The sequence below is a fragment of the Osmerus mordax genome, chromosome 5 (genome assembly GCF_038355195.1).
Source record: "Osmerus mordax isolate fOsmMor3 chromosome 5, fOsmMor3.pri, whole genome shotgun sequence".
NCBI lineage: Eukaryota > Metazoa > Chordata > Actinopteri > Osmeriformes > Osmeridae > Osmerus > Osmerus mordax.
In genome coordinates, this window is record NC_090054.1 from 12,463,428 (window position 1) to 12,491,427 (window position 28,000).

A 28,000-nucleotide genomic window follows, 5' to 3' on the forward strand; every position below is an offset into this window, starting at 1 on the left:
ACTACTACTAAACTAGGTAAAACAAACCGGAACTGAACTCAGGATGCTCCCCCCTTCCCTTCTCTCCCTTTCCCTCAAATGTTTTAATTCAGCATGATAAAACATCCGTTATTTATAAGTTGATTGAGCGTAAAGTATGTCCATCCATCATAGGGGCGACGGCAGGCTGTGAAACACATTAACTGGACGCCAGAGTCTGGCCAGCGCCCCGCTGGAATAATACTGCTTCTGTGCAAAGTATGCAGCATAGAAAATACATTTTATGTACAGGATAACAGGTGCAAGGCACTGGAGTACCAGCGCCAGCCAGACCCCAGACCAGTGCCGGAGCGCTCTCAGGCAATGTTGGCTAATGAAGTCATGCTTTTCTCGAAATGCTCCGGAGTCAAATGCATTTATATATTTTATATATATATATATATATATAGTTTTAATTATCAACATGTCATCCGCAAATAGACCTTTTCTTTTTGGTAAGGCATTGCCGCGACTGTATGGTTTTACTGGATCTGAGGTTAGAAGTTAAGCCCCATGTGTTCATGTTCATCTGTTGACTGTGCCTGCAGGACTGAGGGTGGATCTGTGGAGCCGAGCCTACATTCCTCTGTATACTGTCTATTAATCTGGCTGCATTGCCTCTCCTGTATTCACCCTTTTCTCTATCTGTGTCCCTCTCTTTGTACCCCCCCCCCCCTCTCTCTCCCCCTCTCCCACACACACACACACATCATAAACAAGTCACGGCCAAGGCTGTGTCTCTGCAGTGAGCGAAGCTCCTTTTTTTGTTGTAGTGGTCAATATGGGGACCAGAGGGCAGTTTGAACAACCTCCCCCATGGGGTCAGAGGTGCCGGCCATTACTGGCTGCTGTTTGTTTGGTCTTTTAGCTCTTTAATATGTGGACCCTAAGGTGTGGCTCCCAAAGTCCCCCCCTGAGGGTGAGAGAGCGGGGTGGGGAAGGGGGGGGGGGGGGGGTACAGGGGAGGGTGGGGAGGGTCGTCTGTAGCGTTGCGCTCGGCGACCTGTTGAAAGACCGCTGGGAGCGATTATGAAGAGGAGGGGGAGGCATTAAAGACGGGCAGGATTAGGGAGACCGAACGTGCCCTGTTGTTTATCTGTGCGAATTAAAGTTTATGCTGTGCTGTCACTTTGGGGGGGGGGGGGGGGGTAGGGCGCACACACACACACACACACACTCACACACACACACACACTCACACACACACACTCACACACACTTTGGCCATCACCCAGAGGTAAAGTTAGCAGTGACACAAAGCCTCTGTGAAACCTGGAGGCACTGAGGGGATTTGCTCCGTAGGAAGAAACTTGTGTTCTTTCATCACAACCCTTTTATATGAAGCAACAGCAAAATACTTTTCATATTCATAGAGGGATGAAACTATCAGTAAATCTCCTAAACTGGGGACGTAAGGAGGGTGTAAAACGAAGGCCTTGCATGTACTTGAATGCAATTATGTCTGCATTAGTTTGTGTTATGCAGTGTGTTTGTTACTAAATGATAAATGTGTGTATTGACGTGGCAGCTTTTTTTTTTTGTCTCTTGGGGAATTAAGTCATGGACATGAAGCGATGTTGATAGGGATTAAGAAAGCAGTATCCATTTGATTGATTTATAAACATACTAATCATAGGTTGAGTAGACTAATAAAATCCACTTTATGGTGGTCGGTTCCCACAAACAATATTGGTTGTAGGTGTGTGTGTGTGATTACTTTGTGTTTGTGTGTGTATATATAATATATTCCAAGTATATTCCATTATCCCACTCTAGGAAACACTATCTTACAGTACCACAGTAGCCCTGCAGAACCTAACAACGACTTAGCCTGTTTTTCAGAGCTCTTGGAAAAGTTTTTAATTTCTCTCGGGGCTTTCAAATTGCCTGTTTAGGTTGTGCCAAGGCATTGTTCAGAGCATCTATGAAATACCACTGTGGCTGGAGCTGAATGACCATATGGAGGGCCATAGCATTGTAACAACCTAATTGCCCCCTTCGACAAGTGCCAATTTCCTTCAACAGAACTGCGAGAGAAATGGAGGAGGGGGGGGGGGGTAGAAGAAAATAAAAAATGAAAAAATGAAGGAAATGAACACTGAGGATGGGGGGGCGGTGAGGGGGGGCGCTCGGCGAGTTGACATGCATCAAACTTCTACCGACAGACGGATAAAGGAAGATCGTCGCCCAGGACTTTTTCTCCGTGGCTGGAAAGATGGAAGATTCTCCCTGGATTTCATTTAGCCTTGCCTGGCCTTGTTAGAGGGTCCTGCCTCCCCCGGCTGGAGGAGCTGCCCAGCTACCAAGGACTCTGATTCTTAATACCAGGAGAGGAGGGCTCCGCAATCAGATCAATAACCATCAGTGTTTGGTTTTGGGACGCTGCGCAGGTCACAGGGGGTGAATACCCCCCCCGCCCCGCACACACACACACTCTCACACACCCGCCCCCATATCACGCTGCCTCCTTCCCTCGTTGAGGGTTTCATTTTGTTTTGAGGTAATTTTTTTGCTGCAAAGCTCGTGGACTGTGTCTCAATTGACGCTTGGCCGTGTGCGCGTGTGTGTGTTTGTGTGCGCAGAAGTAGAGCCGGCAGGGATTTCACAGGTCTGTTGTTGCACTTTCATTTTCTTCCAGCTGTCTGTTATCGTGAGGGGATGTTTGTGTTGGGTTTGTGCTGTATGTCAAGGCACCTTTTAGTAAACTTGGGCCTAGCTAAGCACATTGACTTTCAGAACACTAACCCCAGCCGCCCATCTCTCTCTTTCTTCACACGCACACACAAAGCAGGGTCTCTGTTCAGCTTTTGGAAGGCGTCACTTTAAATGAAGATTGCCGTTACAGCCAAGAGTATTAAAACGTCAGGACAGATGCGGACACGAGGAGTCGAATGCAAGCTCGCTGTCATAAATTAGCCACGTATAATACACACATTCCCAGCTTCATCTGTCAGGCCCTCCTCCCATTAACCAACGAGAGCTCCCATGACCAGCTTTTCCTCTTCCTCGCAATCCCGACTTCTCAGTCAGTAACTCAGTAAATCATATTCTCATTACATGTCTGTCTTCATAAAAGAGTCCGGGTGCATTCTGTAAGAATCTTATTTTGTATTTTATTTAAACTTGTTAAAGATAATTGCAGTAATCTGTAATTGCAATAATTGCAGTTACAGATGTCACTTGTGTGAATGAGCTAATGTTTTAGGGTTTGGAAGGTCCTTAAAGGTGTCTGTAGAGAAAAGGTAGTTTCAGACAAGAGGGCCAGTGACCCATATCACTGGGTAAAACATACGATGCAGCAGTCTGACAAATTAAGTTATTCATCCTTTTGTGATTAAATTAAACAAATACAAAGGAGCCACTGGCCCCAGTGCCCACAGTCAAGCAGTGTTTGTATTTCTGGTGTTGTAATCATGTGTGGATCTGAATAGCTCTGTCCCCCCCTACTCACCCCCCCCTTTCCCCTTCACCACACCATGCTTGGACAAACACACACACACACACACACACACCACGCACACGTATACTCTCGCGCCACTGTACCGTTTTCCAAATTGGCTTTTTGTTTGCGGAGCGTAATGCGCAGCACTCGTGGAATTTTGATTCTCTGGCGATTTAGTTTCGTGTGGTGGGAAGGTGGAGTTTCACGTAGCAAATTCAGACGTTAAAGATCACACGCTCTCTGTGACTGAGCTGCGTGTTAACGGAGCAATTTTCAAAAGGCCATTCCAAATGGAGGCCATCAGTATCCTATCAGTTAGCTTTGTCTGAAACATATGCTTTTCGTTCCATTTATTTTGATTCTTTATGGCTAAATCTTCCAAATATTTTTGGGATGATGTCCAGTGGGGGTCTTTGTTGAACTCACTGTGCTGAAGCAGGGAGATATTGGGATTTTAGTGCCAACATGCTAAGAATGTAATATTTCTCTACTTTGATGTAGTCTACATGGAAAGACCTTTGTCTTTTTTTGCAGGTCAGGTCCTGGGTGTGAAACATATTGCCTTGTACAACATACATCTGAAGCAGGGTCGGTCTGACTGCAAGTACTACCATCGTGTTTGCCACTATTACACGCTTAAGTGCTCTCATAAAGGAATTCACCATGTGATGCAGGTCTGTGTAGTTCCCAATAAGTCATAGTAAAACCCCGGTTTTGTGCATTTTCTCTTCCCATAAACAGCAGCTACCTAATAGTGTTGTGAGTCTGCGCTGAGGGCTCAACTAGAGTATCCCTGTGTTTTAAGCTCTTTCTGGTCCAGTGCCAATGGATGTGCATGTGTTAGAAAAGGGGGAGTCCTCTGTCTTGCTGGCTCTCCTGGGGGCAAAGGTTCACCCCCCCCCCTCTCTCTCTGTGCTGGGGTCGTTTGGAGAGGTAAGCCACACATGGCTGCCCTCGCCACATCAGAGAGAGAGGGAGCCATGCGCTAACACATAGCAAGGTTCTTTTGTCTAGACAATATCGAAGACCACGAAAGACTGACACAATTTGTTGCTCTTCACGAGATGAAGCCTCATTCAGGCACACAAAAACACACACAGACAGCACCCTCATGGATCAAATGCATGGCTGGATGAGCAGCACAGCTTTAATCCCTTATTTTATTTGAGGCAATGTCAGCCAGAGGTCAAGCTGGTTATGGTGCCATGGTCTGACCAGGGCCACCTCAGCCATCTTTATGTATAACACACCCCAGCACAAAGCCTTGACATGGACCTGCAATAACAGAGTCTGTATTTAACTCAGATTTAGTTCATCTATTGATGCTGGTCAGTTAGAGATGGATAGATAGAGTTGGAGGGGGGGGGGACACACGAAAAAAATGGAGGGAGAGTTTTCCCCAGCCAGTCCGTACTCACCGATGGCCAACCGGATCAATACAGCACAATTGAGTTCTCCAATCTGAGAGGCAGCGGTGGCACTTAAGGGGTGATCGCCTCTGATGAAGTCTTTCTCAGCCTCTATTGACAGATTCATTTGAGGGTCCTCCTCTCTGAAAGAGCACTGTCCGTACCCACTGTAAGATAATGGACACTAAGACCCCTTTAAAAAAGTTTTCCAACCGTGGATGGAACCATTGGAAGACAACAGAGCCTTTTGGGGCTGAATTAGTTTTTCAGACCCGTTAGGATCATCGTCCACCAAAATACTGTGGCACTGCCTAACACTCACCCCAGAAAGGCCTCCCCCATCTCTCTATCAAAGAAGCATTGGTCGTTTTCACAGAAAATACAAATATAACACTGACTCACTCCGCAAGAAAAGAAAAGTAAAAACAGAAAGAAAATGCGAGTGTTACAAGATTTGCTTTTGGAAGCAAGTCCTCCAAAAGCATTCTGGCGACTGATGAAGGGAGTGTGGAAATTTCCAAATGATTACATATTTGATTTCCAAACACGCCGCCGGGGTATTGGGTATCACGCTAATGCGCGGCCGGGTCACATGTGTGCCGCTCTTGGAAATTGGTTGAGGCTCTTTTTTTCGGGGGCCCTCCTTTGAAGTAGCAAGGTTGTTTTTCTGCGTTCCGAGTAGCCCGTTTTCTTGCAGGGCAAGCCCTAATCCTCGGCTGCAGTATATTGCTGCAGCCAGCGATTATTTGGGCACAATGCTCCCCGAAAGCGGCGTGCGTGACTCCACTAATTTGACCGTTGTTGTTTTACCTGGTTTGTATTTTGCCGCCCCCCCCCCCCTTCTCCTCCTCCCCCCCCCCCTCCCTCATCCGCTCCTCTCCCAATTCCCCCTCGGAGAGATGGACGCTCTCCTAAGCTTCCGCGGGATTGGCCTGAGGTGGTTTCCCATCGCGAGACGCGTTACAAGCGGGGTCGCTCCTCTCTCTGTGAATTGATTACGAGGGAAGATCTGGCACATCTCCCTCCCCCCCCCCCCCCGCTCTACAGCTGTGTTTTGATGGCTCAGTCCAAAGTAGCCGGACATTATTCTTCTTATTTACACAGCAGCGGCCTCTTTTTGTATGTGCTTTAAAGTAACCCAAGCCCACTTGTTGTCATCTCTCGCTTGAAGTCGGTCATCAGCCTTTTGTCATTCAGCCCACTTCAAGTATGTAAACATGTTTGTTGGCCATGTTGTCATTATGGGATTGGTTTCTTGTGTCTGTGACCCCACGGGGTAGCTTGCAACCTCCCAACCTAACCCCAAGCCCCTAGCCCCTAGCCCAGTCACTCTCCAGTCATTTTCATTAATGCTAAATCCCACATCCTACACAGCTGCTTTAAAAAAAGAGCTTTTTGAAATTGAGTTGTAATAAGATATCGTGTGCTGCCAAGGTGAATAAGAGGCAGCTTCTCATTCGCTTGTGTGTGTGTGTCTGTGTGTGTGTGTGTGTGTGTGTGTGTGTGTGCGCACGCGCTTACTCATATGCCCGGACTCACTCACTCACTGGCAGATGCACACACACACACACACACTTTCTTGCCTGCTTACCATCAGTCTCTTTTTCTTACCCTTTCACTCCCCCTCCCTTCCCTCTCCCTCTCCCTCCATCCCTCCATGGTGTTCCCATCTCTGAGTGTTGTGGGAGAAGGTTACAACCTCCTGAGCAGCTAATTCCCCATTGATCTGCCCTGGGGCACCGAGGCTGTTTACACAGACCTTTATAGAGAGGGAGAGCATATTAAAAGAAAGAAAGAAACACACACACACACTGCTGTTGACCAGTTTGTCTCCTAAGTGTAAAACAAAACCTTTGAGGACTGGGGTTTATCGCTATATTCTGGACTCGGGGTTGAAGGCTATAGCTTGGTTACTGCCACCGAATGTTGTTCACTTTTTGGTTTGACAAAGCTGCCTCGCACCGCTCGCTAGCAGCTAGGCTTAAACCTTGCCTGTCAATACTCTGTGCTTACAGCTGTCACAGGGTTTCTTTGAGATGGCTGAGTGTTGACTGATCTCTCTACACCTTTTTTTTATTTCTCTCTCTCGGACTCTCCTCCTCTCTCTCTCCCTCTCTGTCTCCATCTGTCTCCTGGTCCTCAGAGCTGTCAGATGTGGAGCCCAACGTGTTCCTGAGGCCCTTCCTGGAGGTGGTACGCTCTGAAGACACCACCGGACCAATCACAGGCCTGGCTCTCACCTCCGTCAACAAGTTCCTGTCCTATGGCCTCATAGGTGAGCACTACACCTGTCCCTACATCACTCCATGGGCCAACCCAACTATTGAAACTATTGTCTTACCTCATTGGCCATAAGCCTAGTTACATTGTTTCTTTAGTTTTAATGACATCAATTAAATGGCCTGCAGTCACTTTTAGTATATTTTAATGCAATTAATGGTAAAACATGATATCCAAGTATGGGAAAGGTGTCTTTAGTCGTATTTCAATATGTAACAGTAATGCAATAATATTATTAATAAAAAAACAACACAACTACCTTCCCACACATCTGAATGGCATAGTTTGCTATTTTATTGTTACTTCACAGTTCATCAAGATTAACTTAAAGGTCTGGAGTTCAAGCGACGAGTGTATATATATATAGCATACAATATATAGTATATTATACTGTATACATATAATACAATAAAAAAGTTAAATACAGTCTCTGAAAATTACCTTATGATTATTATAAAAATAAATTCATTTTTCTGGGGCTGTGAGAACACAGTGTGAAAGATTCTCAGAATGTTTGATAGTCTAGGAAGGTTATTAGTCAACCACGAGTCACTTGCGGAATGCAGAGAATGACCAGTTTCTATTATCGATGCCGAAATGGACATTGCCACACAAATAGCATGAGGCGTCCCTCACTGGCCTCATCATGGAAATATGGCTGGCGTCTGCCAGTTGTTGCGTCCTAAAGTGTGAAACAAGCATGCATCACCAGATGTTAGTCTAAATAGCGAGGTTGAATAAATAATGTAACATCCTTGTCAAAACAGCTGCAGGCATCACTAAACCAAGAACGATGATCATGACATTGAATAGCGCCGAATTTTACGAGCCCAACTGTAATACGTTCTTTCTGTCATGTTTTGTAAATGTTATTATTCAGCTCTGCTTTCATATCGCTTGCGGAGGGGAGTTTGGATTTTCAGCTTTTCGCTTTTGTCCTGCTGTGTTCAGAGTCATCTGATTGTACAGCTTATCGCGGTTGCCTGTTTTGTGTCTTTATCTCAAAGACCCCTTGCAAACCCAACAAACTGACTCTAGACACGCTTACAACATGCTCACAGACAGGCGCATTTGCACACATACATACACACACACACACACACACACACACACACACACACACACACACACACACACACACACACACACACACACACACACACACACACACACACACACACACACACACACACAGCCTCAACCATATCTGCACAGATCACCTCCTCACAAATCACTCTCCCGCACACCCCAAGCCCTCCTGTCTGTCACTCCAAACCCAACGCCAGTTCCCTTAATCCTATAACCCTCCTCCCCACAACCACCCCCACCCACCCCCCCATCACCCCCGCCTCCTTCCCCACCTTTCTCCACAACCACCGCATCTCATCAACAGTGGTTCAGAGGGATGGGTAACCATGGTGACGACAGGGCCCAGCCAACCAGGCCCCCTCTCTTAGGACAATGGCTTTGGTCTCCTTGTTCAGAGCTGGCCGACACTTGTTCCCCTTCTGGAGTGCTTTGATGGCATATTTATAAGGCGGATTCAAATGTAGAAGGGCGATGCGTTGTGTAAAAAAACCCTAAAAAAAGCAACCCTAACTAATGGATTCATTTGTGAAATTCATAGATTTTTTAGTTTGAAAAAGTTGATAAAGGCCATTTGACATGTCACATGTAAATAGATGACACAGGATGAATACATAAATATATATGTTTAAATTCCGGACTGGCGTTTTGCGCTGCTCTCAAAGACCTGAAATGAATTCATTATATTACGTAATGTTATTAGGATGTTAACATACCAAAGTCTAGAAGTTCGCACTAGATTATTCAGAGACCTTGTTAAACACCATCTCAATACACTATTTGTTTGTATGTTGTGTAATATTGTTTTCATTCTCAGTATTGCTCTCAGAGTAGAGCCGTTATCCCAAAGCCTACGTGAACAATGGACTTCTTCTCATGACACCAGTCATGTGAGCTTTGATTGCATGACCTTTAAATGAGTCAGGAGGGCTTTGGAACACGCCACCGCCAAGCCTGCGCCCCCCCCCCCGTTTGCTGTGGTGCTCACAGACGAACAGAACAGGGCGGTTGGTCGGGGTAACCCTCAAACGGTTTGCCCATATGCGTGTCCATCTGTCTTCAAGGCAACCGTGCACGCTGTAGTGCCCGCGCCGTGTTGTGACGACATGACGACTCCGGATTTGACAGCAGATCTGGTACCAGGCCAGATCAGTATGGCAAGGCTGGAGGTGAGTGGAAAGGGGATGTACACCCAACTCACCGGCTGTTTGGCTGGGGCCGTGTAGGCTAGCCTGGAAAAACACCGGCCCTTCGGACGATCCGCCGGTCCTGGATACATCGTCTCAATCACTCTAGCACTGCTCATAGGCTCTCTCTATCCAAACACCAAGCGCATCAAATGCTTTATGAACACCTCCTAGAAAGGGGAGCACGATATATTGGATTCCCCTTGGGTCGTTCATTGTTTGAGTGGAGTTGGAACTTATTTCGCTCGTGGAGGACTGATGTGGCGAGACGGGGGGGTTCGATAGGACTGATCCTGTCAAATACTGCCATCTGCTGTCTGCGTCTGGAACGGCACTTGGTGCTTGTGTCGTATTTGGATCCAGGCCTATAAAACCGTGGATGACGACAGGCCTCCGACTTCACTTTGACTCTGTTGTGGTACAGAGGGCTCAGTGCAAGTTTGCTCAAATTCTACAGCTAAACACCCTTCTAAGGCTGCACTAACAGCAAGCAGTCCTGTTCTGTTTCACGCTGCGTGACACTTTGAATAGGTTCCACCTTTTTGCGTGTGTGTGTGTCACCGTGAACATGCTCCCTCTCGTGTTCTCCCTTTGTCCCCTCTGTCTCGGCCCCTCTGCCTGCCGTGAGCCGCCTGACCCCCCCCCCCCCCGGGCTCTACCACCCTGGGGGGTCTGGAGAAGAGAGGGAAATCCCTCTCACTCTTTCCCTCCCACACACACACACACACACACTGATATCCAGACCTAGAGAAGGAAACACACACACGACACCCCTCATCCCCATCCACACACACATTTCATTTAGTGAGGGCTAATTCCCTCAATCTGTGGCCTGAGGTCTACTGGCACGGAGGAGTGCCGGTCTAAGCCCCTGTACTGACAGACATCCAGATCTCTCTTCTCCTCCTCCTCTCACTCTCTCATCTCTCTCCATGCCGAGTCAGCACGGCCGTGACCACACCAGAGGAGCAACCGCACTAGTTCAAATGAACATATTCCAGTGTTACCAAATCAAGGAACGGATGCAACGTGATTTATTTGATTTGTTTTCAATTCAAAGAGTAAAGGGTTGTAATATGCAGAAAGCAGTTGGATCAAACTTTGTATTATATTTCTGTTACTACGGCTTTGCCCGCCCAGCTGATGAAAGGGGATCTAGTACTATTCAACAGGGCGACAGGTGAGCAAACTAGGATTCACTTAGACCCGGGGAAAGTGCCTGTCCCATTGTTTGGTTTAAAAAGATGCATTGGCCCTTGTACAGTGAATTATTCCAGACCTTTTGGGTTTGTCACACTCAAACCCATTTTTCCCCCCTCTCTCTCTCCCTCTCTCTTGCTTACACACACTGCAGTCCTTTTGATAACAGGACTCTGAATGTTCTTTTTTTAAACTTCACTGCAGGACAGCTGTTCCCACGTTCCCACTGACACACACACACACACACACAGTGTCCCTCTCTTTCTCCAATGTTATTTTAACAATGGTCCTCCCTCCTCCAGGCCCTGCTTCTGTAGACTCCTGCCAAGAAAGGGGATTAGGCTTCTATATCACTGCTGACATTCTGTCGGACCCCCATCACGGTTCCAGTTTCCGTGTGCGGACGAGCCGTTTTCAGCGCAACTCTGACGCTTGTTGTCGCCCGGGCCTCTGGAGGGAGGCCGTCCGTGCTGCGTTTCACCCCGTTCCACTCCCTCCTGAGCTGTGGGCCCTGGCCATGTCTCTGGCCTTCGCCCCAGCAGTGACCGGTGCCCCAGTGCTCCTTCTCTAACACAGTATCGAACCCACACCACGCGTTGGCTGACGGCGGGTCTCACTGAAAACCCCTCCCCTGCCCCTCCTCCCCCCCCCTCACCCCTTCATTTGACTAATGACTGATTATAGACCGTCAGTGGACATGATGGCACCACTCTAAGCTGCCCCCCCCCCCCCCCCCCCCCCTGCCTTTATGGTCAATAGCCAGGAATGTGTTGTGACATCACATCTCTACCTGGAAATCCCCTCCCCCCCCCCCCCCCCACTACTGCCATGGCCTCTTCTTATTAGTTAATGAAATGCTCTTTTAACGGGTGATGGAAAAGTAAAGCAGGACTGCTACGAGGGCCCAGCTATCTGGCCAGACCCTGCTTCAGGTTTCAAAACACCGGCTGCCTAGACGGCCAATTTGCCCTGGCCATCCTTCACAAAAGAGCACATCTGGTGATCCATGATTGCAGGCTTTAAAGCAACCTTCTGTTCTGGATGGACCTCATGCTAGATTGGTGTGAGTGTGAGGGGGGGGAAAGGCACGCGCGTTTGTGTGCAAGAACAGGACTCTGTGTGAGCTCCCATACAAGTGTTTGGCCTTTTGTTTGGTTTCATAAAAATGGCCATTCATGCATTAATAGTCTACATTTTATTAGAGCTACTAACCAGTTTGACCCATTTTTGTTTTGTTCATTTATTTATCCGATTATCTGATTCTAATGGTCCGTGTTTTTATCTTTAAAATGGAACCGTGAACAATGCTCGCATACTCGACTTGTGTAAGAGGAGGAGTTCAAACGGCTCCGAGTTTAGCCGTAGATCAGCATATGTAGCACAAAAGGCACGAGGACAAAGAGGCAATATCGGTGAACATTCCTCTCCATAATCACCAGGCCGCTTTGAAGTCGTCTACTCCAGGTGATCCTGCGTCACAGCTTCCTGACACGGCGGGGCCTTCCAGTTTGGTCTTAATTTAGAGAAGGGTAACAGGTCTCTTCCATCAGGTGTGACGTTCTCCTGAAGAAACCCGTTCCCCAGAGTGCAGCCCGCCTCATCGCCGTCCGTCTTGTTTGCGTGTTGCAGATGCCGACCACGAGGCGGCGGCGGAGGCCATCGAGAACATGGCGGACGCCGTCACGCACGCCCGCTTTGTGGGGACCGACCCGGCCAGCGACGAGGTGGTGCTCATGAAGATCCTCCAGGTACGGTAGCTACGTCTGCATCCCGGCTGAATAAGCTCTCAAGCTTCACGTCCGGTCTCTCTAAAGAACAATTGCACTGTGATACAGTATCCCTTCACTGGATCGATCCCAAATGCAGTCTGGTAATCCTGACTGATGTTTTGGCCATGTCTCGTGCTTTGGGGGGGGGGGGGGAGAAAAACCTACCCAAAACCCCGTTGTCGTGTGATAGGTCCTACGAACTCTGCTGCTGACGCCGGTCGGAGGCCACCTGACCAACGAGTCGGTGTGTGAGATCATGCAGTCCTGTTTCCGGATCTGCTTTGAGATGCGCCTCAGTGGTAAGTCTCTCCAGCGCTCTGCCAGCCCTCCTCCTCCTCCTCCTCCTCACAGCCGCACCTGCACGCTGAGCCCCAGCCTAACTCTCGGTCCAGGCCATCCCCGACCTTCATTTTGAGAGGCTTTCGGAGAACCGCTACTGATTTCTGTGTGGCGTGGACACGGTTCCCATAGTTAGTATTCATGCCCTTGGGTATCCCATTACACGTGGGCCTAACTGGAAGGTAAAGTCCGCTGTCCAAACTTAGTTCAGTAACTCCCCACAAACACACACACACACACACACACACAGTGTTCCCTTCCCCAGCTACCCTAACACCCCACACACACACACACACACAAACACGCACAGAGTTCCCTTGCGTTTTAATAAAGTTCCCCTCTAATCCTTCCCAAACAGAGGTCCCAGTCCTTCTTTAGCTCTAATGGCACCTGCCTTGTTTGTTTGGTCCCCTCGCTCATTCTTTCTCTATCTATCTTCCCCCCCCCCCCCCCGCAGAACTCCTGAGGAAGTCAGCCGAACACACACTGGTCGACATGGTTCAGCTGCTGTTCTCCAGGTACAAGGGTGTGTGTGTGGTTGTTAGCTCAGGCCTTGCTGCCGTCCGCTTTTCAGGAAATTCGTCTCCAGTTTGCCCTGGAGACAATTAGGTGATTGGATTCTCACTGCTTCCCTAGCACCGAGGTGGGATTAGAGCGTGCTTCTCAGTGCACTGTGTAAATTGCAGACCTGTTTGATTTAATTACTTCATTTTCATTCTTTTTTTTTGGGGTGGTGGGCGTTCAAAAACAATTCATGCTTGAATTCGTCCAGGATCGTTTCAGACAGGTTTTAAAGCAGGGTCTGACTGGGTTGTTTGTGCTGGGCGGACGCTTGGAGTGTTTAAAAAACATTTTCATACCATGTCAGTCTGCAGTGTTCCGTATAACACCTTGAAGGTCTTTCCTTTGAATGATTAATGTCTCGGCACGTGAAGGGTCTCAGAAGGGCATGTTTCATAGGCCGGAATGCTGTTCCTTTACATCTCTCACAGGGGTCAACATGGCACTGATTTGCTAATGCAATAATGTGAGTCCCCACTGGCATTTAGGGGATGGGGGTTGCTCCACGCACACACACACACACACGCACACGCACACGCACACGCACACACAGGAGCCCATGCATTCGGCTTCTAGTCACATTAAGGTGCAGACAACAGGCTGAGCCATCATCCAGAGCGTCACCAGACTGGATGATCTGCATATAGATGAAGACAGTGTCTCCAACGCCGCAGCACCCCCACCCCCCACCACCAAACACCCTGCGCCAAGTACCGCGCATAATTAGCATAGCCAGTAGTCTCGGGTAAAAATGATGAGGCGGACTAGAATTCGAACCTCACCCCCCGACGTAGCGCAAACAGAACAAATAGAGCTCAGAATAAAGTCACAGTGTAATTCCCTTCTGTCTCCGGGCCCGCGTGTCGGCTGAGGCTATTTGATGCGGACGTTGATGCCAAATAGTGGCGTTGGCGTATTTAGATGGAAACCTTTTTTTGGCTGCTGCTTGCTTAGTATTCATCAAAGCATTCTCTCTCCGTTTTTTTTTCTTCTGTGGTTGTGATTGTTAGGATTACGTGTCATGTGGCACCTTGTTATCGAGACCTTTTATTGCACGTCGCTGGATGTGGAAATAGAAAAGTATGGCAGCCAGTGCAGTAAAAAAAGAAAAAGGCATCTCCGTCGCTCGCCCTGACGAGACTTTATATTTAGGGCCTTTTGACAACATGCATGGAGTACCGCGCACACACACTGAGCCTTATTGGTCAGCCCCAGCTCCAGCCCCCTCTTGTCCATGACTGCCTCTTATATCTAATAGAGCTGGGGGGGGGGGGGGGGCACTGGGGCATAATGATCTTCAGCTCTCAGGGAGTCCACAGGAGGAGGCTTAGATTGCCTGCTGAAAGTATTAGACATGTTAATCTGTTAGACCCACAGATCATCCAATAATCGAGCTTGCAAGACAACACTCTATTAACGCGGTGTTAAAGTTGGGGGCTGTGTGTGTGTGTGTGCGCGTGTGTGTGTTAGTAGTGTGTGCGTGTTTGTGAGATAGAAAAAGAGCTCTCGGCGTGGCAGCGGTGATATCTCATTTGGCCGCAAAGCCCAAGAGTCCACAGAACCCAGGGGTCTCACACAATGTGTGATGAGCAGAGAACAGCACTCATCTCATCAGCCCTCCACGAGAACTTCGTTTGAGGTTTGAATGAAGATATCACAGGATCCGAGAGGGACATATTGCCTGTCAGCTTAATGCTTCCCAAGTATTGTTCTCTGTCCATGCTTGGGGTCCTTTTTTTGAATGTTTTTTGGTTACTCTTATTTCATCCCACCAGCTAGTTCTTGTCTACTACGACTTGATTGAATATGACATGAGAGGAAGGCCACTTTACACTTTTGTTCGACCGATGAATTCATGTAGCCTATTTGAGGCGGCTGGTTTGATGACACGCTCATTTTGTGAGGGTGACGAATGAAATAAAATAAATTGCTTGTTTTCTACCGGCATTGTGTGACATTCAATCTCCACTAACAAATTCAGGGAGCCGGTTTAAATGAAATTGATTCTTTTGATTTTGATGGTCCCCATTGTAATGTTTTGTGGCATAAGTGGCTTTGTTTCGCGGGAGATCAGGTTTCCTGTCGCCACACAGTGGCAGCTGGCTGAATGACCACGAAGAAAGGTAGCAATCCTGACAGGCAGTTTAGAGATAAAACCCAGAGATTGTGTTGCTCCTTATTACCACCAATAAGAACTCCTAGTGATTACTAAAAAGATGACCGTTTCTTGAAATGTTCTTCCCAGATCTCTATTCAGACTTGACTTGTGCTTTTGTCCCATCTTCTAGACTACCCCAGTTCAAAGAGGAGGCCAAGAGTTTTGTGGGCACCAATATGAAGAAGGTAAACTGGAATGAGATGTTGATTGACCATCTGTGAAAGTTCCCCTCATCTGCCTGTTGCTACCTCAGTCTCCCTTTTCTGCCCTTCATTCCCGTCACCCCCCTTGTGCTGCGAATGACCATGTCTCCTGTATGTTTTAGCGATGGCTTGAAATGTCCGTCGCACCCCCCCCCCCCCCCCCCCCCCCCCCCCCCGTGTGCCTTTCAGCAGACGCCGTCTCCGTCGTGCGGAAAGTGAACGAGACAAACATTTCCTTCATTTGTTCAGTAATGATCCGTGTCTTCATGGACGGAGGAGAAATTATAAGAAAAAGGATGTGGGAACACGTGTCCCTTGCTTTGTGAGGGTAAACTGTGACTGTCAAGTCTGTCGTGCCCGCTCCACACCCTGCAGGACACGAGCCCTCTTTCTGCCCTCTAAGCCCTGCTCCCCTACAGCCTCATCCTGCCTCATCCACCGCAATGTCTGCCTCATTTCATTTTTTTTTGTTGACAAATCCGTCTTTTTATAAGTTCATACTGCATATGTGCTTGTTTTCCTCCCCACAGATCCCATCCTGTATCCTGGACACTCAGGATCTTATTTGTGCAGAGCAGCCTAGAAACACCAATCAGAATGGCCTAGAGAGGGTACTTTGTGCAAAGACACACTGTTGATTGGCTCTCGGCTAGTGCATTGACAGGGTAGCATGGCTTTTTGGGGGGCGAGTGCATGAGGATGCATTGGTTTGTGGGGAAACTAGAGATACCTCGGCCCTTTTCCCTTAAACTCTTGTCTTTGTTTTTATTTTTCAATATCTCCATGACTTCAGAAAACACACAACATCCATTATTAAAACCACAATTAAGCCTACTTTATTTATTTTGGGAATAGAAAATAATGTTATCCCACTCACTGATTCAACTAGACATACAGTACTTCCCAAAGATAAGGTATCAGTTTATAGTTTCAGGCTGTATGCCATAATAAGGATCAAACATTTCTGTACATTTGTATCCATCATACACATTGTTGTACTTGCATCATTGGACTGGCTTGGATTGAATCCGATGGCTGACCTTTCTGATAAAAAAAAAAAAAAACCTCATTGCTCCTTAGATCTCTTGTCACAAAATTCTACTTCAAAATTCACAAATTATGTATCAAATAACACTTGCATTCTGTTGCTTTGAGTTCTTATGCAGAAATGGCAGTCTTATCAGTTGTTGTGATCCAGAGCCTGTCATTGTTTTTGCCCTTTCCCCTGCCATCTCTCTCCGATACCACTGTCCGGTGTGGTGCCTGGTGTAACATGAGTGTCTCTGCTCCGACGCAGAGCCTGTGTCCCTGTCTCCCCACTAACCTGGTCCCTCACGCCCTCCCCCTCGCAAACAAGCCCATCCCCTGGGGTTGCATGGTGCTGTGTTTGGATTGCCCCCCACCTCCCCCCAATCACTTCTCATACCTCGACCTCCACCACCTCTCTCCTCACATGCATCATTGAATGGGTGTCTTGTGTGTGTGTGTGTGTGTGTGTGTACCGCTGCTGACATGTGGCTCCATCACTAATCACGGGCACCTGCCCATCCCCCCCTTCTCTCCTGAGGCTTACAATATCTTGTGGAAAAACAAACGAGTGCAGGTAAGGAAGACGAGTCCGGCAACTCGGTCGGAGAAAATAACACCCTTCCCCTCCCTCCCTTCTGCCTTTCTTTCTATCCCCCTTTCACTAATTTTATTCTCATTAAAACAGTACGTCGTTAGAGATGGAGATTAGGGTGGAGGCATTGCAGTTTTAGACAGTAGAGATATTTGTAAGACAGCGTTTTTTTTTTATTTTTTTTTTATTTTTTTTACTGTATTATAGTCAAGTGTGTTTTCTAGTCTTTTGTAAATCAAGTGCTTTTGTTTTAGTCTTTAGCTGCCGGATAGAAAATGTATGTTGTAAATAAAGTTTTTGATTATTGCTTGTTTATTTTGTTTTGGTAATGTATATATTTTTGTATTTATTTAAATGTGGATCCTATTGGACCTCCAACTGGATTCTAGCACTGGTTCAGCGTGTGCTCAGTCTAAGCTGGAGCAGATCTCAGTACAGCATGCGTCTGCATGTATGTGTCGTCTGTATTTCCAGATGCCTTCGTATGAGCATTCTTTGAAAAGAAATAGCTGTTAAAAAGATACTTCCTTCCAGTCTATGAATTACTCTCACAGACTCCGAGTGCAGGACCATGCAGGCTTCCAGCGACCAATACATTGCCAAACCTTTTAATACCGCGACGTGGTCTCAACTGTTCAGTATCCCCTAAATACCTCAGTGTTTGATGAAAAAGACAAGCCTGCCCCAAGAAGGGGCCTGTCCCCTAAGAGTAGCGGTCTGGGCCTGAGCGTGTGTGGGGGTCTTTTCTGAGCACGTGGATGTTTTTCTTCTGGTTGTAGTTGAAGATGCGGGCGGGGGGGATGAGCGAGTCGTCCAAGTGGAAGAAGCAGAAGCGTTCCCCGCGGCCCCCGCGTCACATGGTGCGCAGCTCCTCCGGCCTGGTGGACCCGGGCCAGACCACCTCCCTCAGCAACAACAACCTCTCTGGTGAGGCCCCCGGACCACGTGTGCACACAAACACACACACACACAAGCTGTAGAAATTCTGCTCCGATACCATTAATTTATATATGCTGAAAGCAATAGTCCCTCTCCTGTTGTGGCATTTACTGGCCCTCCGGCGGCCATAAAGATTTATTACATTGAATTCATCCATCATCAAGAAGTACTCTTGATACTACCAGAGGCATGTTAAAGTAGCTAACTTCACCTCCCCCTCTCTGTCCACGTCTCTTTCTCTCTCCCCTTTGTCCATGTCTCTCTCTCTCTCTCCCCTCTGTCCATGTCTCTCTCTCCCCCCCCTCTCTGTCCATGTCTCTCTCTCCCCTCTGTCCATGTCTCTCTCTCTCTCCCCTATGTCCATGTCTCTCTCTCTCCCCTATGTCCATGTCTCTCTCTCTCCCCTTTGTCCATGTCTCTCTCTCTCTCTCCCCTCTGTCCATGTCTCTCTCTCCCCCCCCTCTGTCCATGTCTCTCTCTCCCCTCTGTCCATGTCTCTCTCTCTCTCCCCTATGTCCATGTCTCTCTCTCTCCCCTATGTCCATGTCTCTCTCTCTCCCCTCTGTCCATGTCTCTTTCTCTCTCCCCTCTGTCCACGTCTCTTTCTCTCTCCCCTCTGTCCACGTCTCTCTCTCTCTCCCCCCTCTGTCCATGTCTCTCTCTCTCCCCTCTGTCCATGTCTCTCTCTCTCTCCCCTCTGTCCATGTCTCTCTCTCCCCCCTCTCTGTCCATGTCTCTCCCTCTCCCCTCTGTCCATGTCTCTCTCTCTCTCTCTCCCCTCTGTCCATGTCTCTCTCTCCCCCCTCTCTGTCCATGTCTCTCTCCCCCCTCTCTGTCCATGTGTCTCTCTCCCCCCTCTCTGTCCATGTGTCTCTCTCCCCCCTCTCTGTCCACATCTCTCTCTCTCCCCCCTTTCTGTCCATGTGTCTCTCTCTCCCCCCTCTCTGTCCATGTCTCTCTCGCTCTCTCTCAGGTGGAGTCCCCTTCATCGAGCAGGGCTCGTCCTCATCTGGCGGCAGCCTGCCGGTGTCGGACAGCGTGGCCTCCTCCATGTCCAGCCCCACCACCACAGACAGCGGCCTGGACACCTGCTCCAAGGCCACCTCCCGGGAGGACCTGAGTGACCTGGATCAGGGCGGCTCGGCCCCCACCACCCCGGGGACGGAGCCCAGACGGATGGACGCTCAGGTACTCAAGGAATGCGGCTTATTTCAGTTTCTTTTACCAAGGGAATATCAAAGTGTCAGTTATAGTTGGAGACACTGTCCCACTCTACTCTAATGTTGAGCTCCCAAAATAGTTTCTCATTAATTAATGAGGAAGGAATTGTTATTTCATAATGAATTAGTCATTCTAATCTAGTGCTCATAGGCTTTTAGGTTGTACCCATAAGTCGGGCAAGGGGGATAGCTGTGGGTGCATCATGCCCTCCAGGTGTAGTTGCATGCCTGTTCTCACCCTGTGGCGGCTTGTCTCTCTGTGACAGTGTGACGAGCATCAGGTGGAGCGTGCCCAGTCGGCCTCGGTGGAGTCCATCCCGGAGGTGCTGGAGGACAGGGACTCTGTGACGGAGCAGTCGGACACGGCCTCCGTCCACGACATGGACTACGTCAACCCCCGAGGAGTCCGCTTCACCCAGTCCTCTCAGAGAGATGGTGAGATTTGTTTCCCCCCCAATTCCTCTCGCGTCTATGCCCCCCTGCCATGTCTGATGTTGGGCGATGTTCCATCTCGGAATCCATCTCCTTTTTGATTGTCCCTCCTTCGTGGTCTCCCCCCGCCTCTCCTCCCACTTCCTGTTTGGTTATCGCCCCCCCTCACCCTGTCGTCACCCTGCCACAAAGCTGCACGAACCTTCCATCGTGACGTCCCCTGTATTCTTCTTCCTCGTCCTCCTAGGCGCCTCCCTCATCCCGTACGGCCTACCGTGTCTGCGCGAGCTCTTCCGCTTCCTCATCTCGCTGACCAACCCCCACGACCGCCACAACACGGACGCCATGATGCACATGGGCCTCCAGCTGCTGACCGTGGCGCTGGAGGCCGCACACATCGCCCCTTACCAGTCTCTGCTGGTCCTGGTCAAGGATGAGCTCTGCAGACACCTATTCCAGGTTGGACACGCGCTCTCACACACACACACACACACACACACGCTCTTTCCTGTGTGAGACCAGTCCTTACAAAGTGTGTTTCAAAGCCGGCTCTCTCTCGTGTTCCAGTTGCTGAGTGTGGATCGTATGAACCTGTACGCAGCATCTCTGCGTGCGTGCTTCTTGCTCTTTGAGAGCATGCGAGGACATCTGAAGTTCCAGCTTGAGGTAGGTAGCAAACCCACTCTTTCACGTCAAAAATTACACTAAAATAATCAAATAAAATACAATCGCACGTTCCAGGTATGTACTTGTACTAAAAATGAACAATAGTTAGGCCGTGGCTCGAATTTATACGCAAACCTATGAAAAACCTAACAAAAGGAAGTCAAGAAGTTAACCGACCGTTTCCTCCTCTTGGTGTCCAGATGTACCTGAAGAAGCTGATGGATATCATCACGTCGGAGAATCTGAAGATGCCGTACGAGATGAAGGAGATGGCCCTGGAGGCTCTGGTGCAGCTCTGGAGGATCCCCAGTTTTGTCACCGAGCTCTACATCAACTACGACTGTGACTTCTACTGCTCTAACCTGTTTGAAGATCTCACCAAGCTCCTCTCCAAGGTAGCAGGGCTTGCAGACAGAATGGCTGGGACATTGGGACAAGAACCAGAGTCATGCTAATTGCGTGCCAAAACAAAATCTTATATATTCGTTTTTTTTATTGAATTGAAACTTTCTGCATGACCCGTGACTGTGTGTTGTGTGTTGTGTTGCAGAATGCCTTCCCTGTGTCAGGGCAGCTCTACACAACACATCTCCTCTCACTCGAGGCCCTGCTGACTGTGATTGACAGCACTGAGGTCCACTGCCAGGCCAAGGTGCTCAACAACGCCTCTCAGCAGGACCAATCAGAAACGGTGCTTCCGGAAGGGGATGGCACAACCAATGGAAGCGCAGACGCAACCACAGGTGCAGATTGCCTCTCTCTTTAGAACAAGCAGCCAAGGAAGGGCTCATATGAAGGCCATCCTTCTTGATAGAATCTTGTTCTTAAAAAAAAAACGTACACGTTAGTAATCCATTATTGTTCATGTGGCTCCAGACACTAGCAGGCCAGACGGGCAGAGCGCTGCAGAGATCCTGAACACACCTGCGTGCCCACCCACCAGCGGGCACCTGATGGCAGAAAAGATGAGGCTCGGCAGGCAGGACCAGGAAGAGACCGACACAGGTAGATCATCCTTCGGCAAAAATCTCTACCGAACCGAAAATGTACACCGTATATTGCACTAAGCATCAAATATTTCTCGAACACGTTGTGATATCATATTTGGAGCAATTTTGGTCTGATAACCTCTCGTCTCATTCGCCAGGACGCTTTTACATTTAGTCATTTAGCAGACGCTCTTATCCAGAGCGACTTACAGTAAATACAGGGACATTCCCCCGAGGCAAGCAGGGTGAAGTGCCTTGCCCAAGGACACAACGTCAGTTAGCATGACCGGGAATCGAACTGGCAACCTTCGGATTACTAGCCCGATTCCTTCACCGCTCAGTCTAAAGTGTCCTTTTTGTCTCAGCTGAGAAGAATGTACTACAGAAGCCTCAGCGATTCTCCTCTGGTCTGCCCAACTCTCAAGAACTGCTGGACATCAAAATCAAGAAGAAGGTGGGGCATTTTCACAGTTTGAGTATCTGCTAGAGAGAAAACAGACGCACGCACCTTTCTGAAAGAACGTTGGGTTTCCTGAGGATCTGCATGTTCCACACGCGTCCGCAAACACGTGTCCCACACCCTTGGCACGTGTTCAAGCCTTAATCCAAGGATGTGTGTGTGTGAGTGTGTGTGTGTGTTCACCTGGCCTTCCCGTCCTCCTCCCAGCTGCTGATCACAGGCACGGAGCAGTTCAACCAGAAGCCCAAGAAGGGTGTCCAGTTCCTGCAGGAGAAGTGCCTGCTCAGCAGCCCCATGGACAACAACCAGGTGGCCCAGTGGCTCCGGGAGAACCCCCGCCTGGACAAGAAGATGATCGGCGAGTTCATCAGCGACCGCAAGAACATGGAACTCCTCGACAGCTTCGTCAAGTAAGGAGGGGGGGGGGGGGGTCGTCACGGGTTCAGCCCTTTTCTGAGCACAGAATAAAAGGAAAAAATCTCGATCGAGAATGATTCGCGCACACATTCGAGAGCAACACAGACCGTTTCGACGGACTCGTTTATGACGTGCCGAACAGTAAGATGTTTAACGAATTGGACTCCTCCTGTGCAGCACGTTCGGCTTCCAGGGGCTGCGTATCGACGAGGCCCTGCGCCTGTATCTGGAGGCCTTCAGGCTGCCGGGAGAGGCTCCCGTCATCCACAGACTGCTGGAAACTTTCACCGACATCTGGCATGTAAGTCAGCTGCCTGGACTCCCGCTCTCACACACACACACACACACACACACACACTGGCACACATACGGGGGGGCCTTCATACAGTCCCAGTTCTTCCATGACCGCACGGCAAGGCTATCCCGGCTCACCAACTGTCCCTATCATCAGGTAATTACAGCCAATGGAGGCCGAGATACGGATAAAGGGCAGGGGACATCAGTCACTGGGGGCAATTAGGGGACAAGGAAAATGCCGCGACGGGGAAGCGTGACATAACCATCGCCGGCCACGAGGGCAGGAGGAAAATGTGTGGGGGGTTGGGGGGGGGGGGAGAGAGGTTATTTAGACGGACAAGCAGCTCCTTAAATAACACAAGGGGGGGGGGGGGGTCGTCCTTGTAACCTGGAAAGTATTCCTAGTAATGTCCTTTTCTTAGTCGCCACACACTTCAATGAGTTCATGTGTATTCTGGATACTCACACAAATGAGTTTTCCACTCCGGTGGGAGATAGTAATGTCAGCCGGGCGAAAAAATGGTGTGAGGTGGGGAGGACATGGTGTTGGTCGTGTGAGGATTAGCGAACACCTTCACTGACATTGCAGTTTGTTGATGGAGTCACATCTTACAATGTGGTGTCACGGACAAGATGATAAAGTGTGCGCGCGCGTGTGTGTGTGCGTGCGCGTGTAGAAGGTGAACGGCTCCCCCTTCATGACCAACGACGCTGGCTTCGCCCTGGCCTACGCCGTCATCATGCTGAACACGGACCAGCACAACAACAACGTGCGCAAGCAGAACATTCCCATGACCGTCGAGGTGAGCGCACGCACACACACACGCCCAAACCTTTTAGACCACTCGTTGGGATTTAAACACATCGAAGATTTCTTTTCTCACCCCCCCCCCACACACACACACACACTCCTCCGAAAATCGGTCGGTCTTCCACCGATCCGTTATCGTGGTGTTGTAAAAGTTTACTGGTGGTGAACATGAAAGCTGTCTCCTCATGGGAACATTCCCACTGGTCTCAGACGGTGTGTCTCGTAGGAGGGAGCAGAGCTCCGCCGCAGGAGCCCCACATTTGTCCGAGCGCCTCGCCGGAGCCTCTGATGGGGTCTTAAAAAGCCGCCGCGACAGCTGTGCCCAGCGGTGGTCGAGGCGATGAGGTCATCCTGCTTAGTCATGTGAACAGGCGGCAGGGGCGGGGAGGGGGTGGGGGGGGGGGGTATGGTCGGGGGGGCTGGGCTGGGGTGGGGTGGGGCAGTAGCCTGGCTGTCTGTTTGAGTGACAGCGCCTGAAGACTAAACACAAGTCCCATGGGCTTTTGATGAGAGCGCGGGTGGGCCACTCTCACTGACACACGTTCGCTCAGACACACACACACACACTTACTAGACAGTCTGACATGCACGCACAAGAACTCAAATAGAAAAACATACACACACACTCATACCAATCAGACATTTGGTGTTGTAGTCTGTTTGAAGTATTCCGAGACATTCCCAAAGCTAAGTCGCAATTTGGTGGAGAGGGAATGGAATTCCAAGCTGCCCAGAGAACAACAAAGTTTGTGACCCCGACATTTTTGGATAGGGCAATAAAAGCGCCATCATTCCATTCGCTCACTTGACTACTACCATCGTGAATTGCAGAACAGATAGAGTAGAAGCACCTCTCTCAAAGTCTTCAAACGACATGAACACACATTATACTGTTAACTCGTATAACTCATAGCCTCTTTAGTTGAAGAATAATCGCAGTTGTTTGATTATTCATCAGTTAGGGCCACTTAAAATCCTATTCAGTTCATATACAATTCTCCACAGAAGTTGTTTTATTTTTTTTAATGCTCGTTTAGAATATGACCCCTGCAACATTTTGGCTCTTCAGATCAGTCACCGTAGACCAGGGAGGGGTAAGATCTCCCCTCTCTGTCGGTCCTGTGATGACTTGGCAGCCGACACGTCCAGCTGCCTTATCTCCATTGGCGGCTATTGTTACCATCTTTTACTCCTGGGACCCAGAATGTATGAGTGTGGGTGTGTCTGTGGGAGAGAGTGCAAGTGTGTGGGTGTGGGTGTGGGTGTGGGTGTGTGTGTGTGCGATGTGTTGCATGGAAGAGGCGGAGAGTGTGTGTGCGTGTTATTTTTCTGTGCGTGTTGTTTTTCCTCTGTGTGTGTGTTATTGTTCTGTGTGTGTGAGTGACTGATACTGGTATTACAAACACACCCCTGATCCCTCTGCTCCCTGACCCACCCTCCACTCTCCCTCTCTTCCTCTCTCTCTCTTCTCTCTCTCTCTCTCTCTCTCTCTCTCTCTCTCTCTCTCTCTCTCTCTCTCTCTCTCTCTCTGTCTCCCTCTCACTTTCTCTCCCTCTACCTCTCTCACTCTCTCTCTGTCTCTCTCCTCTCTATGTTTATTTCTCTGTCTGTCTATCCCGCTGTGGCGGGTCTCCTGTTTCCCTTTTGGTTTACCTGCCATTAGCCCCCAGCATGGTGCCAACCAGAGTCTCACTGCTGTCAGTCAACACGGGGCGGATATGTTTATTTGTAGGGGGATCTTGGCTCCAGTCCCTGTTTGACTCGCATCACAAGCGTACCGTATTAAGTGACACGCGTGGATAAACCCCCTTAATTGCTGGATGCTCAATTAGGGGTAGCGTCTGATGCCGAAAGGGTTGGATGTCAGCGCTAAGCTAGCTAGCTGAGACGCAATGATGGATATGTTGATGGTGGAGGGCTTGGCCGATGGCCGCGGTGTTGACGGTGTGTGACGTATGATTTGATTGGGAATAAAGACTTGTTACTGATCGGTACGGACGGTTGTTTTGTTTTGGGGGCTGGCTTCCTGCAGCAATTCAAGAAGAATCTGAAGGGTGTCAACGGCTCCAAAGACTTTGACCAGGACATGCTGGAGGACATTTACAATGCTATTAAGTAAGTGGAAGTTCAACTTTAAAGGAGGCAGATGACAGTTTGGAACGTGGATGCATTGTGTATAGTCGCTCCAGGTACATCATGTGAGTGAATGTTTCAGTGTACAGATGCATACAGACAGACAGACAGACAGACACGCACACACACTCAACGCACCCTTGCCCCGGCCGCTCTCTCTCTCCTTCAGGAACGAGGAGATCGTGATGCCGGACGAGCAGTCGGGCCTGGTGAAGGAGAACTACGTGTGGAGCGTGTTGCTGCACCGCGGCGCCACCCCCGAGGGCGTGTTCCTGCACGTGCCGGCCGGCAGCTACGACCACGACCTGTTCACCATGACCTGGGGCCCCACCATCGCCGCCCTGTCCTACGTGTTCGACAAGAGCCTGGACGACACCATCATCCAGAAGGCCATCGCAGGCTTCAGGTACGGCAGGCTTTCGCAGCAGGGACGGGGGCCCGAGTCACGTAGAGCGCAGTAGATGTGGGCGGTGTCATCCGAAAGGTTATTGCTGTCTTTGGGGAAAATCCCTATAACCAGTGACTGGGATTAGGATTGGGTATAGAATGTCGACTATTCCCCAAATAATTGGGTACTTCTCTGGAACTTTTTGCCCAGGTGCTGTGACAACCTGCCAGGGCTTACAGTTAGCCCATGTGCTTTCAAATGGGATCGTTAGCTGCATGGGAAGAATGCTAACAATCTGTCCGTTCTTCTCTTTTCAGGAAATGTGCCATGATATCAGCCCATTATGGATTCAGTGATGTGTTTGATAACCTGATCATATCCCTCTGCAAATTTACCACACTCAGCAGCGAGGTAGGACTCCCCCATGGAATTTCAGACACCACACACTCCATTTAGGAACCAGCTACACTTGCACATTTACCACCTGATATTTCTCTGGCAAAGACTAAACCGTGCTTCAAGAACTGCGGCGGGTAATCTGACCCCCCGACCCCGCGTGTGTGTGTGTTCCTCTTCAGTCGGTGGAGAACCTGCCCACGGTGTTTGGCAGTAACGGGAAGGCCCAGGTGGCGGCGAAGACGGTGTTCCACCTGGCGCATCGTCATGGAGACATCCTGCGGGAGGGCTGGAAGAACATCATGGACTCCATGCTGCAGCTGTTCAGGGCCGAGCTCCTGCCCAAGGCCATGGTCGAGGTCAGGCGGGCGTGAATGGACACGGTTGTGTTTACTACCTACGAGTGGAATGCCCACTGGAGGCAAATGCTAGTGCAGTGCCCGTTGTTGCCTCGCGACATCCATGGCTCCATCGCCTAGTGCAGCTCAACGCGTTTCTGTATTTAGGGTGTATTTGTTTCTCGTGAACCGCTCATCCAAACCTGTTCACAGGCGACGCCGCACGTCTTTGCGTCCTGATTAATACGCCTGACACGTTTCTACTTCATACAGTGTCCACTTCTCAAGATACATTCTCCACAGACACACACACAGCAAATGTTTACTCCTCGACAGGTCTGCAAACGCCTTTGTAAACCGAGATTTGTTAAAACGTTTGTTAACCGAGACCGTAGGTCGAGGTTTACAAACGTTTTTGAATCTGGAGCAGACGCCATGTTGTCAGAGCAATCAGCTGCACTTGTACTGGTGACGTCACTACATCTCCAAGGCAACATATCAACAACATCAATTCGTCTGCTTCAGATACTTCTTTAAAACGGGAAGCGATTGCGGGGCGTTTGCGGACCTGTGCAAAAACCATATTTGGTTGTTTTAGTTTTTTTTTAAGGCAATTTAGGCTACTTTGTTGCCGAGCAGATGCCAAGTTGTTAAGGTCAATGGCTACATCTCCAAGTCAACCGCTTGTTGCTAGGTCCGTAAAAATGTTTATTTACCTCTGCAAACTTTCAGGAGGTATATAAACGGATTTATTAACTTTTGAGAACGTCTTCTGGACCAATAGGAACAGCATATTGGTCCAATTAGTACACTAGTATATAAGAAACACATATTCTTCCCTTTATAGTTTGATAATTTGTATATATACAGTGCTCTTTAACACTTAACATACAGAGCGCTTTAATCACTTGAAATAGAATAATATGCTGTTTCTTTTATTTCAAAAATCGTTGTCAGATCTAGAGCAAACATTGGTATGTCGGCCAGACTAACTTGTGTGTGTGAGATGCTGTCACCTACTGGCCGGTCTCAGTATCTTCCTCTTCTCCATACAGGTGGAGGATTTCGTGGAACCCAATGGAAAGATTTCCCTTCAAAGAGAAGAGACGCCGTCAAATCGGTACTACGTTTTCCTATTTGCAGCCCTTTCATCTAAGCCTTTATCTAAACAAGAAAATCACAACCCTTTTTCCTCACTCAACAACCCACACCTTTTCACTAGGCCCATTTGTTGATGTGCT

At 49.0% G+C, this 28,000-nt stretch overlaps 1 protein-coding gene across 4 annotated transcripts in view; it reads left to right on the forward strand.

The window, feature by feature from the left end:
• Positions 1 to 28,000, forward strand: part of gbf1 (golgi brefeldin A resistant guanine nucleotide exchange factor 1) — a 57,406-nt gene that overhangs the window by 18,266 nt on the left and 11,140 nt on the right. For 3 of the 4 annotated variants that reach the window (XM_067235992.1, XM_067235991.1, XM_067235993.1), the window contains 22 exons: positions 7,013 to 7,144; positions 12,252 to 12,370; positions 12,582 to 12,690; positions 13,188 to 13,248; positions 15,580 to 15,634; positions 18,053 to 18,200; positions 19,186 to 19,400; positions 19,699 to 19,867; positions 20,112 to 20,323; positions 20,432 to 20,530; positions 20,731 to 20,925; positions 21,081 to 21,273; positions 21,407 to 21,535; positions 21,885 to 21,973; positions 22,187 to 22,389; positions 22,574 to 22,697; positions 23,371 to 23,496; positions 25,537 to 25,619; positions 25,807 to 26,043; positions 26,343 to 26,436; positions 26,604 to 26,780; positions 27,815 to 27,879. In XM_067235992.1, coding sequence (XP_067092093.1) covers positions 7,013 to 7,144; positions 12,252 to 12,370; positions 12,582 to 12,690; positions 13,188 to 13,248; positions 15,580 to 15,634; positions 18,053 to 18,200; positions 19,186 to 19,400; positions 19,699 to 19,867; positions 20,112 to 20,323; positions 20,432 to 20,530; positions 20,731 to 20,925; positions 21,081 to 21,273; positions 21,407 to 21,535; positions 21,885 to 21,973; positions 22,187 to 22,389; positions 22,574 to 22,697; positions 23,371 to 23,496; positions 25,537 to 25,619; positions 25,807 to 26,043; positions 26,343 to 26,436; positions 26,604 to 26,780; positions 27,815 to 27,879 — 3,034 coding nt within the window. Of the gene's footprint in view, positions 1 to 7,012; positions 7,145 to 12,251; positions 12,371 to 12,581; positions 12,691 to 13,187; positions 13,249 to 15,579; positions 15,635 to 16,182; positions 16,264 to 18,052; positions 18,201 to 19,185; positions 19,401 to 19,698; positions 19,868 to 20,111; positions 20,324 to 20,431; positions 20,531 to 20,730; positions 20,926 to 21,080; positions 21,274 to 21,406; positions 21,536 to 21,884; positions 21,974 to 22,186; positions 22,390 to 22,573; positions 22,698 to 23,370; positions 23,497 to 25,536; positions 25,620 to 25,806; positions 26,044 to 26,342; positions 26,437 to 26,603; positions 26,781 to 27,814; positions 27,880 to 28,000 lie in introns of all 4 variants that reach the window. The other variant, XM_067235994.1, reaches the window with a different exon arrangement.